The 21,392-nt window shown below is 40.0% G+C and overlaps 1 protein-coding gene and 1 long non-coding RNA gene across 2 annotated transcripts in view; one reads left to right on the top strand and one right to left on the bottom strand.

The window, feature by feature from the left end:
- ZNF292 (zinc finger protein 292) overlaps nt 1-20,093 on the bottom strand; it is a 75,019-nt gene extending 54,926 nt beyond the window's left edge. The window contains exon 1 of the mRNA XM_007528714.3: nt 19,810-20,093. Coding sequence (XP_007528776.2) covers nt 19,810-19,977 — 168 coding nt within the window. The 5' untranslated portion in view covers nt 19,978-20,093. The remainder of the gene's footprint in view (nt 1-19,809) is intronic.
- Nucleotides 19,957-21,103, top strand: LOC132542722 (uncharacterized). Its single transcript, XR_009553695.1, has 2 exons — nt 19,957-20,093; nt 20,888-21,103. It is a non-coding gene; the product is annotated as an uncharacterized LOC132542722 (long non-coding RNA).
- Nucleotides 21,104-21,392: the final 289 nt, after the last annotated feature.

The following is a 21,392-nucleotide window of genomic DNA, read 5'->3' on the forward strand; positions in this document are numbered from 1 at the left end:
TGTGTGGAAATTAACAATTGTTGCAATGTTATCTCAATCTCTGAGATGAAGCACAGTGGCCTCTTTGTTTACTTCCCTGTAGGCTATTATGGTAGCCTGAAGGATTTTTACCTGTAAGTAGGTTTTTTAGCTTAATCACTCACTCCTGACCAAGAGAAAAAGCAGAAAAAGCAGGGTGTGGGGAGAGACAGCACAGTGATTATACAATGAGTCTCACATACCCCAAGGATCCAAAGCTCTGGGCTTAATTCAGCTTCTCTGCCAAACCAGGCAGCATTGCTGGGCCCTTGGGCCCCACGAGTTTCTGAACAAGTCCCGCAAAGTCTATAGGTTCTGAGGCAATTATTCACCACGTACTCACCAGAACAACATGAAAAGGCTCCCACTGTACAGCCCCACTGCTAGACCACCGAGGTATAGCTATTCTCGTGAGTTTCCTGGTCAGTTCTCTGCTCCCCAGTATCAGCACAAGGCCTTGCCCCTGCTGCTCCAGCCGCTGAGACTCAAAGTTGCATTTGGTGAGTCTTAGGGGAGTCCTCTCCTCCCTTCAGCAGTTTTTTTGTTGGTAAAACAGACTGGAGGTGGATCCTCAACTGGCAAACTGCCAGACTATTACTAGCCGTTTGAGAGTAAATAAGGCTTTAGCCCCAGGAATCTCTCCTTAGGCTCCTCTCTGTCCACAGAGCCACACATTTTCACTCACCAGGGACTTGGTGGGTTTCCAAAGTAGTCCTAGTCTCATCTTGTTGTAGTCTCAGGTGATCTTTGATATTCCTTGTTCTTTTGAGAAGTTTCTCAACTGGTCTGGGCAAAGTTGTGGTCTCTGGATGTTCTGGTGATTTGGTGGGCTCCCAAAATAGTTCTCCTAATCCAACTTTCTAGCCCTATTTTCAATTCTGACATCATGTTCCCAGACAATATTTTGTCCAACTTCCATGTTAGCTATCAAACTCAAGCAAAAAACTACAATAGTCACATGTCCCTAAGAACAGACCTAAAACAGACTTCCACACTTCTTTCCACCCTACGATGCCTATTCTTATCTGCTCTATTTCTACTTTTTGTTCCTATTCATCAATCATTTTGTCCCACTTTATATTCTTACTGCCTTTCAACCACAAAGTTGCAGATGCTATCATGATTCCATCCTGACTTCCCTGGGCAGACAACCTCACCTTACTTCTCCAGAGCCTACCCCACAAGGGAAGTACAGAAACAAGCTGGGGATAGCCATGTCCAGTGGAGAAGCAATTACAGAAGCCAGAACTCCCATCTTCTGCACCCCAAAAACAATTTTGGTCCATATTCCAAGTCAGGGAGAAATGATAGGAGGAAGATAAAGAGGGCTCTGAACTCCAGCTCCATCAGGTCCCAGAGAGAAGAGGAAAAAGGAAAAGATATTTGGATGTAGTAGCAGGTCTATGTGTAACTTGAAAAGAAAGATGGGGCCATAGAAACAACAGATAGTTATAGAAATAATAATCCATATCTGTAAACTTGGGAGAACTGCTGTGGCTTACAATGGTGGTGAGAATGATGCATAGTTATACCCCTGCTATCTTGTAACTTTGTAAATCAATATTAAATCACTAATAAAATTAAATAAATAAATAAAAATAAAGACTGGTTGCCAAAGTCAAGCTGGTAAGCTATGAGCTAAATTATAAAAGTTCTCAATGTAGAACTAGTGAATTTAAATTTATCATGGAAAGACATTTATGCAGGGGAGTCAGGCAGTAGCACAGTGGGTTAAGCACAGGTGGCGCAAAGCACAAGGACCAGCAAAAGGATCCTGGTTCGAGCCCCTGGATTCCCACCTGCAGGGGAGTCACTTCACAAGTGGTAGAGTAGGCCTGCAGGTGTCTATCTTTCTCTCCCCCTTTCTCCACTTCCTCTGTCCTATCCAACAATGACAACATCAATAACAATGGTAACTACAACAATAAAAACAACAGAGAAAAACAAAGTAGAATTTGACTGAGTTTGGAGTATTTCACCAAAGTAAGAAAACTCTAGGTGGGGGGAGTGGGTAGATTTTTAGCTTCACTGTAGGGGCGTGGGGACACTTTGGTGGTGGGAACGGTATTAACATACACTATTAACTTATAAGTCACTATTTAATCAATATATGAGAAAAATATATAGTATATTATTGACTATAAACAACTAATCCCCCCCAATACACACACACACAAAAGGGAATAAATAAATATTTTTTTTTAAAAAAGACATTTATGCAGTATTTACTGTTTGTGATGAGCACCATACTGATGCTTCAACCATCATAATTCTGTGAAGTAGGTACTATTATTGTCATTTGATAGACTAACCTGAGAACTCAGGATCAAACCCTTTTAACACTGCTGCCTTATAAGATTTTTAAAGAAATGTGAGGGGGTCAGGTGGTGGTGCACCTGGTTGAGCACACATGTTACAGTGTGTGCTCAAGGACCCAGGTTTAAGCTCCTTGCTCCCCACTTGCAAGGGGAAAGCTTTGTGAGCTTTGTGAGTGGTGAAGCAGGACTGCACATGTGTCTCTCTCCCTCCCTTCCTCCCTCTCTCTCTCTTTCCTCCTTCCCTCTCAATTTCTGGCTGTCTTTATCCAATAAATAAATAAACAAAAATTAAAAAGAAAAAGTTTTAAAAAATGTGATAGCAGGGGGTTGGGCGGCAGTGCAGCAGGTTAAGCGCATGTGGTGCAAAGTGTTAAGACTGGTATAAGGATACCAGTTAATGCCCCTGGCTCCCCACCTGCAGGGGAATCACTTCACCAGCGGTGAAGCAGGTCTGCAGGTGTCTTATCTTTCTCTCCCCATCTTCCTCTCCTCTCTCCATTTTTCTCTCTGTACTATCCAACAATGTCAATAACTACAACAATTAAACAACAAGGGCAACAAAAGGGAGGAAAAAAACAAATTAAAAAAATGTGACAGCAATACTTTGGGGAAAACAGAACAAAAACATAATAATGATAATTAAGATAGACTGGAGAAGAGAACAGAAACTAAAAAGTTCATCAAGAAAAAAATCTTGGGGCTGGGTGGTAACACACCTGATTAAGTGCACGTGTTACAATGTCCTTACCCAGATTTGAGCCCCCCCACCCCACCTGCAGGGGGGGAAGCTTTGCAAGTGGTGAAGCAGGTATCTCTCTGTCTCTCCCTCTCTATCACCCCCTTCTCTCTCAATTTCCGTCTATCTCAAGACAATAAATAAAGACAATAAAATGGTAAAAAAAAAAAAATCTAAAAAAAACAGAAAAAAATCTTTGTTGGAAGAAACTAAGTGGCCGCTAGTGCCATATCAGATTTAACCAAGGATTTATACAGGAGACAGTGTAAGAATACAGTTGACACAACCTGGTGACTGGGCTGTGGAGATAGAGATCTGCTAAAATTTACACAAAAAGCTAAGTGGCAGGAAAAAAATATCACCTGTCCCAACAAACTTTATTATTTGTTCCTGGTGAAAATTGAGGAAGAGCAGAAAGGAGAGCAATTGAGTCCAATTTCAGCTATGTGTAATTAGGAGTAACTGATAAAACCATCCACAAGGGGCCAGGTGATGGTCCACCTGGTTAAGCACTCACATTATAGTGCACAAGGACCGGGTTCAAGGTTCTGGGCCCCGCCTATAGAGGGAAAACTTGACGAGTGGTGACATAGGGCTGCAGCAGTCTCTCCTCTTCTCTATCTACCCCTCCCCTCTCAATTTCTGTCTGTATCCAATAATAAATAAATAATATTTTAAAATCCACAAGGCAAAACTTCACAGGAAATTGGAGTCAAGAGTTAACAGTTAAGATCTAAAAAGAATGGACACCTTTGGAGAGTTGAGTGACAGGCACTGTTGATGAAAGAACCCTTTAGGTTCTTGTCATTTAGATAGTGAGTTTCAAACTTAAAATAAATCAAGGAACTTCACATTTTTGGATAGAGTCATTTGTTTTCTTGTTGTTGAGTTTGGCAAGCTTTTTATGTATTTTGGTTATTAAACTCTTGTCTGGTGTATAGCATGTAAAGACCTTCTCTGATTCTGTGAGGGATCTCTTGGTTTGGGTAGTGGTTTCTTTTGCTGTGCAGAAGATTTTTAATTTGATGTAGTCCCATAGTTTTATACTTGCCTTAGTCTTCTTTGTAATTGGATTCATTCCATTGAAGATGTCTTTAAAATTTATGCAGAAAATAGTTCTGCCAATATTTTCCTCTATGTATCTGATAGTTTGTGGTCTAACATCCAAGTACTTGATCCACTTGGAATTTACTTTTGTATTTGGTGAAATATACTGGAGTTGATGTATTGCACCAAAGTAAGACTCTGGGGTGGGGGTGGAATACAGGTCCAAAAATGATGACAGAGGATATGAACAAAACATTCACTACAGAGGAGATCCAAAAGGCTAACAAACATATGAAAAACTGCTCTAGGTCACTGATTGTCAGAGAAATGCAAATTAAGACAACATTGAGATACCACCTCACTCCTGTAAGAATGGCATACATCAAAAAGGACAGCAGCAACAAATGCTGGAGAGGTTGTGGGGACAGAGGAACCCTTTTACATTGCTGGTGGGAATGTAAATTGGTACAGCCTCTGTGGAGAGCAGTCTGGAAAACTCTCACAAGGCTAGACATGGACCTTCCATATGATCCAGTAATTCCTCTCCTGGGATTATACCCCAAGGACTCCATAACACCCAACCAAAAAAGAGGTGTGTACTCCTATGTTCATAGCAGCACAATTCATAATAGCTAAAACCTGGAAGCAACCCAGGTGCCCAACAACAGATGAGTGGCTGAGAAAGCTGTGGTATATATACACAATGGAATACTATGCAGCTATCAAGAACAATGAACCCACCTTCTCTGACCCATCTTGGACAGAGCTAGAAGGAATTATGTTAAGTGAGCTAAGTCAGAAAGATAAAGATGAGTCTGGGATGATCCCACTCATCAACAGAAGTTGAGTAAGAAGATATGAAAAGGAAACTAAAGCAGGACCTCACCAAATTGTAAGTCGGACACCAAAGTAAAAATCCTGTGGTGAGGGGTAGACATGCAGCTTCCTGGGCCAGTAGGGGGTGGGAGTGGGTGGGAGGGATGGGTCACAGTCTTTTGGTGGTGGGAATGGTGTTTATGTACACTCCTAGTAAAATGTAGTCATATAAATCACTAGTTAATTAATATGAGGGGGAAAATCAATTGTAAGTCTCAGTTTTTCAAAACACAAACTGAATCTTTTTAATATATAGGCTGTGTAATTGATATGCAGACTCTCTCAAAAGCCTAGACCAAGTAGATCAGAAGCAACCAATAGCACAGTTATATACAAGATACTGGGTACTGTACAGCAAACCCTAACAAAAGGACTTTTCAAAGTTAACCCAATTACCAAATAATGTGATGATAACATTAACTATCCATTGTCTTTTTGAACCCTAAGACAGCAGGAACCTCACATCTCCACTATAGAGCCCCTACTTCCCCCAGTCCTGGAACCTTAGGATAGGGCCCACTTTCCCACATGCCTCTCCCAATCCATATCAAATAATATTGCATCTGCCGATCACAACCTAATCAAAGCAATGATTGCCAGCTCAACATGCTTCAGCTCAGACTGTGTCCAGAGACTTCACGTGTGGAATGACAACCCTTCAGCTTCATTACTCGGGTGAGACCTTTCCTTTCATAGTATACTCTAGTTATACTAGTATAACCTAGATATACACCAGGTTCTGTGAGAGAGAGCATATGTTCACACGTATCCATAAACAAGTGCAAAATATATACCTGAAAGCAGAAGAACACTAGAGTTTGCAGTGAGTACCCCCCCCCCCCAACACTTCCTCTCCACTATTCCAAGCTTTGGGTCCATGATTGCTCAACAATTTGTTTGGCTTTGTATGTTAACTGTCTTTACAGTCACCAGGTTCCAGATGTCATCAGGATGCCGGCCAGGCTTCCCTGGACTGAAGACCCCACCAATGTGTCCTGGAGCTCTGCTTCCCCAGAGACCCACCCTACTAGGGAAAGAGAGGGGCAGACTGGGAGTATGGACTGACCAGTCAACGCCCATGTTCAGCGGGGAAGCAATTACAGAAGCCAGACCTTCTACCTTCTGCAACCCACAATGACCCTGGGTCCATGCTCCCAGAGGGATAGAGAATGGGAAAGCTATCAGGGGAGGGGGTGGGATATGGAGATTGGGTGGTGGGAATTGTGTGGAGTTTTACTCCTCCTATCCTATGGTTTTGTTAATTAATCCTTTCTTAAATAAAAAAGAAAAAAAAATGATGACAGAGGACCTAGTGGGGGTTGTATTGTTATGTGGAAAATTGAGAAATGTTATGCATGTACAAACTTTTATTTACTGTCGAATGTAAAACATAATCTCATAATAAAGAAATTAAAAAAAAAAGAACTTCCTTTGCCCACAGAAACTTACTTGATAGCTTGGTATATAAAACAGTAAAGTTACTACTGAAAAACATTTTGAAAAACACTTACTACAATGTAATCACACAGTCACAGGAATTGTAAAGCGAATTGAAGCATAGTTCTCTTTGAACATTATTTTCTTCTTACAGTGTTTCATTTTTTTCCTTATTTTCCCTCAGTCTACTTTTCCCTTCTCTTTTACTGTACATTCCCGAAGATAATAAATGCTCTTGTCTTAGAGACAATAAACCATCATCCAAGATTTTTTTAATCATGCTACTTATTCTTGCCTTACTAAGGCACACTGAATAAGCTCACTTTTTGTTACCTAAGATTAAAATTAATGTATTTTTCTAGAAGCATGTTACTGGTATAATATACTGTGAGTAAAGGAATTATACTTTATTAGAACAGTAAGTATGAAACAATAGTATGAAAGTTATTTTTAAATATTAAAAATAAGTTTATTTTGATTATTAAATAGTGAAACTGTAGTTTCAGATATATTTAGTGTAATGTTTCTTTCTGAAAACTTACTGGGAAGGAGTGGGGATAGATAGCATAATGGTTATGCAAAGAGACTCTCATGCCTGAGGCTCCTAAGTGCCAGGTTCAATCCCCCCCCCCCCCCCCCCCCCGCCCATAAGCCATAGCTGGGCAGTGCTCTTGTGTTTCTCTCTCTCTCTCTCTCTCAAGAAAAAAGAAAGTAAAAGTAAATAAAATAAAATAAAAACTTAATGGGAAGACCTCAGCCATCTTATATTATATATTCCCCTAGACCACCTTCATGTCACTTTCTCCCCTGCATCTTTCATTTTCTTCCATGGGTTCTATAAAGATTTATAAATAGTAGTCAAAGGTCACATGGAAATGTTCTGTAAAAATTAAAGCCAGGTCCATCAAATCCCAAGATTTTCAAGGATTATTAAGCACAGTACTTTGGAAAAACAGAATCCTGGGGAATTGGGCGGTAGCGCAGTGGGTTAAGTACAGGTGGTGCAAAGCGCAAGACCTTGCATTAAGGATCCTGGTTCGAGCTCCCGGCTCCCCACCTGCAGGGGAGTCACTTCACATGCAGCAAAGCAGGTCTGCAGGTGTCTTTCTCTCACTCTCTGTCTTCCCCTTCTTTCTCCATTTCTCTGTCTGTCCTATCCAACAAGGACAACATTAATAACAACAACAATAATAACTACAACAATAAAACAACAAGGACAACAAAAGGGAATAAATAAATATTTTTTAAAAAACAGAATCCTGAATGCAGGGTTTTATGTCAATTAAAGTAGTATCTACGAAAGATGACTCAAGTAGAAAAATTTTCAAAACTTAACCATCATATGTTTTTCATTCAAGGTAGGCAACCTCTCAAAGGTCTGTCAGGTTTATAATTTCTCATTATGTCACAATACATAATATGCTATGTATGATTTATTTCTTGCCCTCATATTCAGTTTTGCATAGAGATTAATTATTTTAAATAGTTCTGTATAATGAAAGACATATGATAAGACAGCATAATGGTAACGACCTCCCGCCCCAACGGGTTATTTTGCAGCACGAGGGAACAAATCTAGAGACACAGAGGAGGCATACCACATAACACTCTCATTAAACAAATAGAATTGTTTTAACATTTTCTGATGTTTAAGTGTCACACTGAATATACAGTAATGATATGGTCCTAGGAGATAACTGAAATGAACTAAAACACTCAGACTAAACAGCATTTTAATCCTACAATTCCACTCATCCTCAGGTTAAACAATTCATAGTCATTAAGACATCTAGCAGTGCTTGATGAAAACATTAATTCTCCTTCAATCTTCTTGGTCTAGTTTCTAACTATAAGCTTACCCATACTCTAGTCTTATTTATCTTCAAAGACAGCATGAGCTAAGCATCTTGTTCAAACTACAGAGGAGCTGGTGCCTGAACTCAAAGTCATTTGGCTTTATAAAAGACTAGGCACATTTACAAAGGCTATAAAATAAACAGGCAAACTTGTGATAAGTTAAGAGACCAGCTTAAAGCAGAAAGTTTATGTTGAACAATAAAAGGATTTTTTAAAAAGGGGGTGGGAGAACATAGGCCAAGGTGTTATTTTGTCATTTTTCTCCCCTCTTTCTGGCTTATAGTGGTTACTGGGATTGAACTGGGAACCACAGAGTTTCAAGCATTTTGCATAACCACTAGTATGTCTCAAATTTGGTTTGGTGGTCATAACACTGGACTTCCAGCATTCACTATAAGAAATTTAAAACTGTAGTCCAAGTTTGATTTTCCTCTTAAATAAAATGAAAAATGTTCTGAATTAACTTGGGTCTGCTTTTGTGCACTACCAAACTGAGTCCAAGGTTCTTTACAAAGCAGTGTTTTTCAAACTATTGATTACTATCTAATAGTGGACCTTAAAAAAAAAAAAATCAAGTATCGCACCAAAGTAAAAAGACTCTGGGGTGGGTAGGTGGAGAGAATACAGGTCCAAGAAAGATGACAGAGGACCTGGTGGGGGTTGTATGTTATATGGGAAACTGGGGAATGTTATGCATGTACAAACTATTGTATTACTGTTGAATGCAAAACATTAATTCCCCAATAAAGAAATTAAAAAAGAGAAACTGAAAAAAAAAAGAAAAAAATAACTTTACTGTGTAGATGGAAAGTTGCTTAATCATATACTCAATATATTCATATGGTATATGCAATAAACTGGTAAAAAAAAAAAATCAAGAGCAGTTTTTATAATAACAATAAAAATAGAACACATCATTCCTAAGGATGCACACTGTTTTATGACAAAGTACAAAGTTACACTACTGTTTTATGACAAAGTACAAAGTTACACTTTTCTAACAGTTTAGGTCAAAACCTTCTACCTCTAACCAGGAGCTAGAGATATCACTAAGTTTTTGTATCACATCTGAGGAACAATGTTACAATACTGGTTTACCACTGAGGTAGAAAAGCAGTACTTTATGAATTTCACACCTTGAAAAGAAGGTTAAAAGCAGTTTTACCAACTGAGAAAGATAAAGTGGTCAAAAATTGGTATAAGAATTGAGGGCTGCGGGAGCAAATATTAGACTGCGCATTGAGTTCAGACTACAGAGACACCAAATTCAAACTAGGTTTAATATTATTTTTAAGGTAAATAAATGGAACATTCTTCAAAAATTCCAAGTCACTGTGATGAAGCAGGATGCCCCTTTTCTAGTTAGACTGAGATTAAAAGCAGTACTGAAAATACCTTCTTCCAACCTAAGAAAAAAATAGCCAGATATACCTGGAAAACAGAATACGAATGATAAGAAAGGAAGCAGTGGTAAGGTCATGGAAAGGAAAAAGAAAAAGTAAGATCTACAAAAATGCTTGGGATTGTAATGGGGGAATAAAGACAAAAGGGATATGTTGTATGTAGAATGCTACCTATGGTTCACTAAAGCAGCACATCGTCTTGTACTCATCCTGTACTCAAAGGTGGCTTTGACCATTTTTCTGTAGCCATTGGGACACTGGCAAACATGGCAAAAGGAGAGGTTTAAAAGCACCGGTTGAGCACCAAGGACCCAGGTTCGAGCCCCTAGTCCCCACCTGAAAGAGGGAAGTTTCAAGAGCAGTGAAAGCAGATCTGTAGGTCTTTCTCTCTCCCTATCTCCCTTCAATTTCTCTCTGTTCTATCAAAATAATTTTTAAAAAACTGAATAATGAACAAAAAGGTCCCTGGGAACAGTGATTTTGTAGTGCTAGCACTGAGCCTCTGAGACAACCCTAGCGGTAATAATAAATAAATAATAAAAAGCAGTCATGCAAAAAGGATTTGCTCTCTTCCTGTCATATAAAGAAATGCAGAGAGAAAGTATAATGGCTATGCAAAAACTTTCATGCCTGAGACTCTTAAGGGCCCGGGTTCACTCCCCAGCACCAAGTCAGAGCTGAGTAGTGCTGGTTGGTCATTTGGTGATGTAGGTCAGTCAGTCTGTCTGCCTGCCTGCCTGCCTGCCTGCCTATCTATCCCCACTAAAATAAAATAAAATGAAGTATTTTTTAAAGAAAGAAAAAAATAAAAAAGGAGAAAGAAATCCAAGATACCTAATTAGAGGGTAAGTGTGCAACAGATCAATCAACCTGAGCCTTCTGAGGCTCCTCAAGACATGAAGTGAGACCACCTGGGATTATTCAGTCCAATAAACCTACAGACCAGAGAATAGAAAAAGGGAAAATAAAGTTATTCATTCATTCATTCATTTTGTCCTTTCCAGGGCTTCATATGGCCTTTAACACCTCCAAGATGCCAGTTTGACTACTGCTCCATTTCTGAGTGCTTATTCCCATCCTTCCTACTTCTTTTCAAATTTACTCAAGACCCAATGTATAAATATTTCCATTTCTTGTTCAATTTTAGCTAAACTAAATAATCTTCACATACTTTAGTTCTCTGAATTCATATCCCACTTACTGTATTTATAATCAGATAGTTTACTAATAGTGTTTCAGATTCACAAGCTCTTTGAAGGCATAAAGGCACTCCATAATTCATTATAGATCCCACTTCATGTGCCCACATAAGATGAATGTACACATTGGATTAAAATTAAGAAAGGAGATATCTAATGGAGTTTTAGTAAATTTTGTTGGTTGAATTATAAACTCAGAGACCACTAAATTTTCAAGAGAAAAAATGTTTTCCCCCCTGAGGTGAGTTATGTAACTCAATGCCAAGAGAAATAATGCCTCAAGAAGCTCTCCAGGAAGAAAAAAAAAAGACACACATTAATAAAAAGCAAACTTCCCATTTTATAAATGAGGCCACTCACATATTGATTAGTCAATATAATATTAATTGGATTATATGTGGGAGTTTGGAAAAGTAATTTCTCAATTTTGACAGAATTTTAAGTACTATAAATACAAAAACATTTTCATAAAATTCAGAACATATAAAATTTTCTGAAGGGCAATTACAGAATACATCCCCCCTTCATTTTACTTTACGATCAAGAAGTGCCACAAAGGCAAGCAAAAATTGATAGTTTTCCTTTGTTAAAATTGGCATAAGCATATTCAGGAAAATGGGATTTAGTATCTCCAGCATGCAATCACACTAATTATGAACATTTAAAAAGTTATTTCCCTTGGCACTATCTAAACTTTTAAAAGTTTAAATGATTTATTACTCCCTCAATACCTAAAGTAATTATCACTAATTAATAAGCAAGTCATCTTTTCTTCTGATTTGAAGTGTCACACAAATTAACTTAAAAAATCCTCTAATAATAAAAAAATAACATATAAGTTTTTTAAAGGAAATAATATATTTTCAAAGTTCTATCACTATAATTAAAGTCAATCAAACATATAGATAATTAAAAGGTGAAAAATATCAAATAGATGAAACAAAATATACAAAGGAATATTTTAATGACATGAGTTAAATGCTCAACAGCTTTCCTACTGCTCTAATTTGATATGTGTTCCTTATACTAGTAAGGAACTAACAGTTAATAAGGATGCTATGGTCTAACTAACCCAAATCCTACCATCTCAATAAAATCTACTAACTCTGATGCCAATTCTAAAGCATTTACCTTTACTTTGAACTCCTTAATGAAAACATGATATATAAAATTAATGGATTCCTTGTGGTACGGGCGGTGGCGCAGTGATAAAGCTTTGGACTCTCAAGCATGAGGTCCCGAGAGTTTGATCCCCGGCAGCACATGTGCCAGAGTGATGCCTGGTTCTTTCTCCTCCTATCTTTCTCATAAATAAATAAAATCTTAAAAAAAAAAATTAATGGATTCCTTAAAAAAAAAAAGCCCACCAAACTGGTTAATTTACTAGACATAGTCATATACTGAGCTATTATATAACTTACAGTAGGCATGAATTTACAATGGCAGCTATAAATGATCTTGAACATACTTAATTTTTTTTTTTTAAAAAGGCAGAATTCCCCAAACCTAGATATAGTCCAGGTCCCCTGACATAGAGCATAGGTTTACCCATGCCCATAAACTAGGGGGAAAATATATACCTGAAAGCAGAAGTACGCAAGAGCATGCAGGGAATACCCAACACTTCATCTGCATTATCCCAGTCTTTAGGTCCATGATTGTTCAACAATTTGTTTGGCTTTGAATGTTAACTCTCTTTTCAGCCACCAGGTTCTGATGTCAGCAAGATGCTGACCAGACTTCCCTGGACAGACAACCCCATCAAGGTGTACTGGAACTCCACTTCCTCAGAGCCCCACCCAACTAGGGAAAGAGAGAGGCAGACTGGGAGTATGGATCGACCAGTCAACGCCCATGTTCAGCGGGGAAGCAATTACAGAAGCCAGACCTTCCACCCTCTGCAACCCACAAGGACCCTGGATCCATACTCCCCGAGAGATAGAGAATGGGAAGGCTATCAGGGGAGGGGATGGGATGGGATATGGAGATCGGGTTATGGGAACTGTGCGGAATTGTACCCCTCTTATTGTATGGTTTTGTTAATGTCTCCTTTCTTAAATAATAAAAAAAAAAGAATAAAAAAAAAAGGCAGAATACAGTGTACCATAAGCCTTCATCTTTACTTTAAAAGAGAGAGAGAGGAGGGAGGGAGAGAGAGAGACAGAGAGAGAGAGAGGGAGAGCACATCAAAGCAGTATTTCTGGAAAGATTCGTGAAAACCATCAGCTTTTCTTTGTGGAAGAAATGTTAAGGTCTGAGGTTGGGAAGATCAATTTACCCCCTTTCTGAGTGTTTGCATAAATTGTTCTTTCAATCTACAACACTTTTTTTTGTTAAAAAAAGATTTTATGGGTCATGTGGGGGTTGGGAGGAGGCCAGAACACAGGACCTCATGCATGCAAGTCCTATGCTGTACCTGCTGAACCACCTCTCCACAGTTGCACATTTCAATTTAAAAAGGGATTATAAAAAGCAAATGTGTGCACTGGGAAGAAAGCATAATGGTTCTGCAAAAGGTTTCTATACCTAAGGCTGAGTTCCCAGTTCAATCCCCCAGAACCACCATAAGCCAAAGCTAATCAGTGCTCTAGTGTGTTTGTGTCTGTCTTCACTATCCCTCTCATTAAAATAAATATTTTTTTAAAAAGCAAGTGTGTTAGGTAATGAAACAAAGCCTTTTGATACTATTTTAATTCTTATGTATGTGTTTGTGCATACCAAGACTTACTTACATGAGACACACAGACAGAAACACTACAGCATTGCTCACCTATAGTGGTGCTAGGAGACTGAACCTTGGTCCTCTGTCTTATGCACCAGATGAAAATCTAGTGCACTAGTACTATGCCATCTCCCCAACCTGCAACTGTTATCCTGAAGTGATATTTAAGTCTTATCTTTCAGGTTGTGCCCTACTAAAATTGCCTATATCTTATAATCCTTCACAGCTAAACCTTCATCATCATGCATGCAGAAGTGATACTCTGGTTCCTACCCTCACACAAAATTTTTAAAGTCTTTAAAAAATATGTCAGAATTCAATTATATCAAAAGGTCAAATCTCTGCTTTAATGGGGACATTTGTGTTAGATTTGCTACCCTCTTAAACCTAATAAAAATTAATTGTTTTAGTACAGTATCCCACCATTATCCTAGGGGTGGCAGTAGGCTAGATTTTAACATCCTCTGGGGATGAGTGAAGGTGTGGCATGCTGAGCCCCACATCTACTATCATTTCTTATATATACACACCTAAGATAAAGTTTAATTTATAAATAAGGTATAATAAGAGATGAACAATAATGAAATATATAAAATTATAATGCAGCAAAAGATATGTGTGTGTGGTCTCTCTCTCAAAATATCTCATTGTACTTTTTTTCTTTTTAAATACCAGTAAATCAAGACCTTACATATGGACAATGCCATCTATGAACAGTCTCTCCAGGATGTTATTTCTTTCTTTATATCTTCTAAAGACAAGAGACAGAATGCAAAATACTACTGCACTGCTCTTGCATCCATAAAGCATACTCCCAGCTCCATGCCATCCATGTTGCTTCCATGTAGCTGTGCGCTAAAACCCAGGGCCTTGTGTGTAACAAGGCACACTCTCTGCTGAGTGAGATAGCACCTAGAACTTATACAGATTTTCAGATCAGTGTTGATCAACGAGGCACAACTAAAAGCAAGAAAAGGGAAATTGGATGAAAGAGACTATGATTGCCTGTGATTTCTGATAAGTAAGTAGAAATTCTCTCCCAATCTTAGTCTGAAATTAAAGGATGAAGGGCATTTACCGGGGTCTGTTCCAGATTAACTACACTTCTTTCTTTCTTTCTTTTTTAAAATGTATTTTCATTATTATTTATTTATTTATTGGATAGACTGCTAGAAATCGAGAGGGAAGAGGGAGATAGAGAGGGAGCAAGACAGAGAGACATCTGAAACACTGCTTCACCACTTGTGAAGCTTTCCCCTGCAGGTGGGGACCAGGGACTTGAACTTGGATCCTTGCACACTGTAATATGTGTGCTCAACTAGGTGCACTACTATTCAGACCCCATACACATCTCTACAACTGAATTTCAACTTTTAAAAAACTATCAGAGGCTAGAAAATAAATTATTTTTAACAACTCAAGCATTAATCAGGCTGACATCTGACCCACTACATAATGCTGTCAATAAACATCATTCCCCAATAAACTAATTTATCAACTATTACAATGCTTTAATTTTTTAAAAAGACTAATTATTTTAGTCCTTTAAAGACAATTCTTCTGAAGGAAGGCTTTCATTTATACTCCCCAAAAAATTAACTTCCCAATGCACTACACTCATCTCAGAAATAAAGAGCTATCGGCCACAGTATACAATAATTGTATGCCCACTTTCCTCCAGTTTAATTTTCCTTCTAGCTAAAGTTCCTTAAACTGAGAGTGATAGCTACCTGGCTCTGAAAGTATGCAATAATACTGAATGAGTGAGTGCGTGAGGAGTCTCACTATGATCTACTAATAAGATGAGTGCACTATATTACAACTTGTAAATATAAACAGGAATTAAGATTTTGACAGGCACTCATATCCTCTGTTATCTCCCCCTTCTTCCTCTGAAGCACATGTTCACATAATTTAGTAGAAGTTAGGCAAGATTCCAAGAATCAAATCAATATAAAAGGCAAAAGAATAGTGCCAAGTAGACATATATATATACTTAACTGCCTCATTTCTATTAAACTTCTCAAGAACTCAAAAAACTTGTTACTATCCTCTGAACCTCATTTAAAAAGCAAAAAAGCAAATCTACTCGATAGCAGAGACAGCATAATGGTTATGCAAAGAGACTCTCATGCCCGAGGCTCCAAAAATCTCAGATTCAATCCCTTGAACCACCAACTAAAACTGAGCAGTACTCTGGTAAAAAATAAATAAATAAACTCAAGCACAAACCTACAAACTAAGAAGTATATGCAATTTCTGTCTTTAGAAGTTTCACTGGTTTCCAAAAAACTCACCTTTTTTGTAGAGGCAAAAATTTAGAATATAAACCAATTATTTTAAAAAATAAATGGAATTAGGATTACACTAGCAATGAGTGTAAATATATAGAACGTTAACTCTGAAGTTAAATGCTAAAATATTTGTTCATGCTTACACTGTTGAAGAAGCATGTAAATATTCATTTATTAGAAAAATGTAATGATAAACTCGTTTAAAAATCAAGTAAGAACCAAATTCCTAGTATCTGCAACAGTTTTTCTTAAAGATTATTCTAATAAACTATAATTTTTTATTTTTTATATATTTAGTTATTTTCCTTCCCTTTTTTTTTTACTCTTGTTTTTTATTGTTGTAGTTATTGTAGTTGTTACTGATGTTGATGTTGTTAGATAGGACAGAGAGAAATGGAGAGGAGGGGAAAACTGATAGGGGGAGAGAAAGGAACCTGCAGACCTGCTTCACTGCCTGTGAAGCAACTCCCCTGCAGGGGGGGAGCCAGGGGCTCAAACCTGGATCCTTATGCTGGTCCTTTCGCTTGGCACCATGTGCGCTTAACCCGCTGTGCTACCGCCTGACTCCCATAAACTATAATTCTTAACCACTGCCTTACTAAACTTCATATCAAAATTATAAGGAATAATTGCTAAAATACAACTTTAAAGAAACAACTGTGTCTTTAACTTATCTTCCATTTGAAGACAACTAAAACAGATCTACTTTTAAGAGTATACAAAATAGTCAAAAGAAGATGAAGCAATGTATACACTATGCATCTTTTCAAATAAGAGAGATCAATCAAACACATTTTCATTGTTGTGGAATGAAATATTTCATCATTTTTTGAAGTCCACAAAGCCAGTACTTACTTTATTACTATCTGATGTAGGGTCAATATAAACAACTTACATGGGGCAAGACAAATTACTTAATAAAAACTAATGCAGGGGACTGGGTGGTGGTATACCCAGCTTAGTGCACATAGTACTAAGCCCAAGGGCCAGTTTAAGGACCCAGGTTCAAGCCCCCCACCCAAACCTGAAGGAGGGACGCTTCACAAGTAGCAAAGCAGATCTGCAAGTGTCTCTCTCTATTTCCCTCTCTACCTTCTGCTCCTCTCTCAATTTCTCTCTGTTCTACCCAATAAAATAGAAAAAATGGCCACCAGGGGCGGTGGGTTTGTATAGCTGGTACTGAGCCCCAGAGATAAGCCTGGAGGAAAAAAAAAAGCCCATTGCAGAAAATGTGTTTTATACTGACAAAAAAAAAAGCCCATTGCAGAAAATGTTTCTTACTAAAAAAAAAAAAAAAAAAAAAAAATCCTTCCACGAATTAAAAGTATTTGTGCTAACTTCATTTCACAGCCTCAAGAAAAGTCCAGCAGTCCAGCTTTCATTAGATTCCATATTCCAAGATTAATTCTGCTTATAAATACTGCTAGTTAAGATATTTACAGTAGCTAGTCTGAGATCCATTAGTGAACAGAGCTGTAAAAACAAAGTCTTTCTGCAAAACTGGACTAGTACTTCTCACCGATTAAAAAGGTGAGTTAGAGGGCAGGGGTAGATAGCATAATGGTTATGCAAAGAGACTCATGCCTGAGGCTTTGAAGTTCCAGGTTCAATAACCTGTACCACCATAAGGCAGAGTTGAGTAGTGCTCCAGTTTAAAAAAAAAAAAAAATCTGAATTTGGGATTAAAAAACCCATCATGGAGATAGCTTAACAAATTAGAGCACAAGATTATTTATTTATTTATTCATTAAACAGTAGAGACAGACAGAAATTGAGAGGGTAGGGGGAAGTAGAGAGACAGAGACACCGGCAGCACTGTTTCACCACTTGCAAAGCTTTCCCCCTGCATGTGGGGACCAGTGGATCAACCTGGGTCCTTGTGCATTATAACATGTGTCTTCAACCAGGTGCATCAACATCCTGCCCCCAGCACAAGATTTGAATGAATGCCTGAGGCCCCAGTGATCTCAGGTTCAATCCATGGCATCACAAGTCAGGGCTGAATGGTGTTCTGGTCTGCTGCATAAAAATTTTAAAAAATTTTAAAAAAATAATAAGTTAAGCTAAAATTAACAACTGACTTCTATGGGTGCCTTCCTGGCATATTTTAATATCTGAAATAAATCTTTATGGCTAAAAGACCAATTGAAAATGAGTACCACCTGAAAAGTGAAACTGACAAATTTCAACAACTATTTAAAAGAATTCAAAGCAATGAAACGATCTCCCTAATTCTGCTATTAGCCATTCACCAAAATGTTACCTTAAGTGAGGAGCTTTCCCACTTCATACCTCTAGATAAATTACCACTTAATCTCATAAAGCTTTTATTTTAAAGATATAAACCATAACCGGAGGCCAGGAAGTAAGTAGCCCACGCAGTTGAGTGCACATATAATTACCATGCACAAGGACCGCGGTTCAAGTTCCGAGTTCCCACCTGCAAGAACACTTAAAAAGCAGCAGTGTTTCAGGTGTCTCTTTGTCTCTTCCTCTCTATCCTCCCATTCCCTCTCAATTTTTTTCTCCATTAAAAAAACATACGCACACACAACACAACCAAATGATAACAATAAAGTGCACAAAGCAATGGAGAATATCTTGGATGGAAAGATAATATAATGGAAAGATTTCAGAACTCTGAGACTAAGAAATAAGTGAAATGCACAACCTAGTGTGAAATGCTAAGATGATTCCCATTGTTCGATCTCTGCTCAGTTATCTTTCCACAACTTCTCTACGATGATACAATCACAGGATAACTCTAAACACGACCTGTGCAATGTCTCCTCCTCGAAGACAATCTAACCCAAATCTTCACCACAGCCCGCAGCAGGACCCTGAAATCTCATATGCAACTAACTGGCTGTTAGTAATTAGGTCCAAAACTCCGATTCCTATCAAGCCAACAGCGTTATTAACATTCCAAATCCTGGTTAGAATGCTGTTACTGGAAAGCAGCATACCTGTGCAAGAATAGAAAGATCTGAAGCTAAGTCGACCAGACAGACGTGAACCTTACTCAGTCCTCGGTGTTTTTTAGGAAACCAGACAGTAGAGCTCCAAGTAACCAGGCTGTTTGTGTGGAGGGGGGTGGGGGAGAAAGGACTGCGGAAATCGTACTCCTCCTACAGTGAACACAAAACGAGAAGTGGATTCCGTCTGGAAAACCGACTTGAAAGGAGCATTCGACCCTCAAAAGAGAAAAGCTACCTTTAGCAAGAAAGTGGTGCACCGAGCAAGCAAAGAATTAAAGGACATCGCACGGCACTGCCCCCTCCCCCCCCCGCGACCGGCTCGCCCCGCCAGAGGGGTCGGTGGGGATTGTTCCTTAGAAGACCAACAAAGGCCCCTTCAGTCCTAAGGCGAAACTCCAACAACAAAGGCCCGGAGACAGCGAGTACATGGACGGGGGCGGGACGGATGAAAGCAGAGGGAAGCAAAGGAATCAAATCAGTGGGGGCGGAGGCCCATCCGAGTGGGAATCAGAGGTGCCGAGGTGGGGGGCGGTAACCCCCAGTGCACAATAAAGCGAGAAAGACGCGAGCCTGGCCTCCACCCCCCGCTGACTCTCCCCGTGGCGGAGACGGGCGCAGTCCCGCGGGCTTCATCCCCCACGGCCGCGGGGACCGCGCTGTCCCGAGTTCAGGGCAGCAATGGGGTGGGGTATTTTCCGTCCTGACCACAACTCCACCCCCCCCCCCGGCCGGGAGCTGCAAACAGCAACTGCACGACAGCGGCCACACAAAGGCTCCTTCCTGGTACTCCCAGCTCTCGCCAGGGCGGCGGTGCCTCGGATGATGCCAAAGCTGCGACCATCACGGCTCGGCCGCCAAGCGCTCGTTCTCCCTCGTCCCCCTCTTATTGGGGGGAAGGGGGAGGGGACCCTCCTGCGCCCTCACCTGGCACAGCTGCTGACAGTACTCGGTGGCCGCTTCCACGGCGGGCACCCGGCTCTCCCGCAGCTGTCGCTCCAGCTCCTGGAGCCGTTCGCCCAAGCGCTGCAGCTCTGCGACGCAGCCGCCTCCGCCGCGATTCAACCTCTCCTGCTCGGCCTCTTCGTCCGCCATCTTCACACCCCGCTCCGTCGCGTACGCACCTGGGTCACGTGATAACACAATGCCACGTTCGGCGGGGTCACGTGCCGGGCGCGCTCGCACGCCGCCGAGCACGTACAAAGGGCCGGGTGAGGAAGCTGACGGGGCGGGGAGAGTGGCGCGAGGGAGCCCGAGGGAGGTGAAGGGAAGGGGAAAGGAGAAGGGCGGGGTCGGGGCGGTGCTGTGCGGCAAACCGCGGTTGACTTACCCGGAGCGGGAAGTGGGCAACAGCGGCGGAGAGAGGCGGGCAGGCGGAGTCCTGTTCGCGTCACGTGGGCGCCGCAGCCGGAGAAAAGCCTGGGGCGGGGCTGCCCTCTGGAGGGTCCTGGTCCTGGCGTGGAGGCTCGGAAGTCTTCAGTGCACATACAGCCCAGTTCCCCGAGAAGACAGGCTAAGGAGAACACTGGGTGGGCTGGGCGGTGAATGTATCTGCTCTTGGCCTTGGAGGCAGGGCAGAGGGAGAATGTGAAATTCACCCCTGGACCACTAGCTTGAGAACCATAGCAGTAGGGGGAACTGTCAGAATTGTCTTGACTTCTCACCAATCGGGAGGAAGGATCTGGTCCCTTTGAGTTACCAGATAGTGTGTCACTCGATCCACCTGCTCCAGACCCTAGGACCCCTCTCCAATTGGAAATGCAGTCCCCGGGGGAGGGGGGTGAAAGCAACAAAGAAAACAAGAATTGAATCAGAGCAGAAAGTGATTTAAGTTCTCCGTTTGGAAAGCAGAACAAGCTCATGAAAAGGGCAGCTTAAAAAACTTAAGAGTATGTAATTGTGGATTGTATAACCCGAAGATTTTTTTTTAATCACGAAAACAAAATAAGTGATAGCCTACTAATATTCCACCGTGATTAAAATTCCTTTCTCGTACACATTACAGAAATCACTGTCACTGGAAACACGCCATATATGAAAGCTCTTGAAAAGAAAGTAGGTCAAGGAAAAAAAAAAAAGATGAAGAAGAAGCAATAAGCACTCCATTAAAAATCACAACCGAGAGGTGAAACTTGATGCTAAAATGAAAGAACAGGGTTATCAAGAATTATATCAACATATTCTTTCCCTTTGTTGCAAATAAAGATGATATTCTGAACCATTTTTTATTTATAACTTGGAAGGAAGGAATAGTTGGCACTTGAATAAAACAGTAGAAGATGTACTTCAAAAATTCAAGTTCTTGACCCTCAAATTGAAAGTGAATGAATATTTTGTTAGTAAAAAAATAATACAAGTGTTTAATCTTTCTTCCAATTGAATGGCCTATAGAAATTCTTAAACCAAGATAGTGAGGAGGCACCTAGTCTTTTCTGTAACATATTCCAGTTGAGATACAGATATGCCTGAGGCTCTGAAGTACCAGGTTCAATCCCTGGCACCACCATAAA

The sequence above is a fragment of the Erinaceus europaeus genome, chromosome 13 (assembly GCF_950295315.1).
Source record: "Erinaceus europaeus chromosome 13, mEriEur2.1, whole genome shotgun sequence".
In the NCBI taxonomy this organism is placed as follows: domain Eukaryota; kingdom Metazoa; phylum Chordata; class Mammalia; order Eulipotyphla; family Erinaceidae; genus Erinaceus; species Erinaceus europaeus.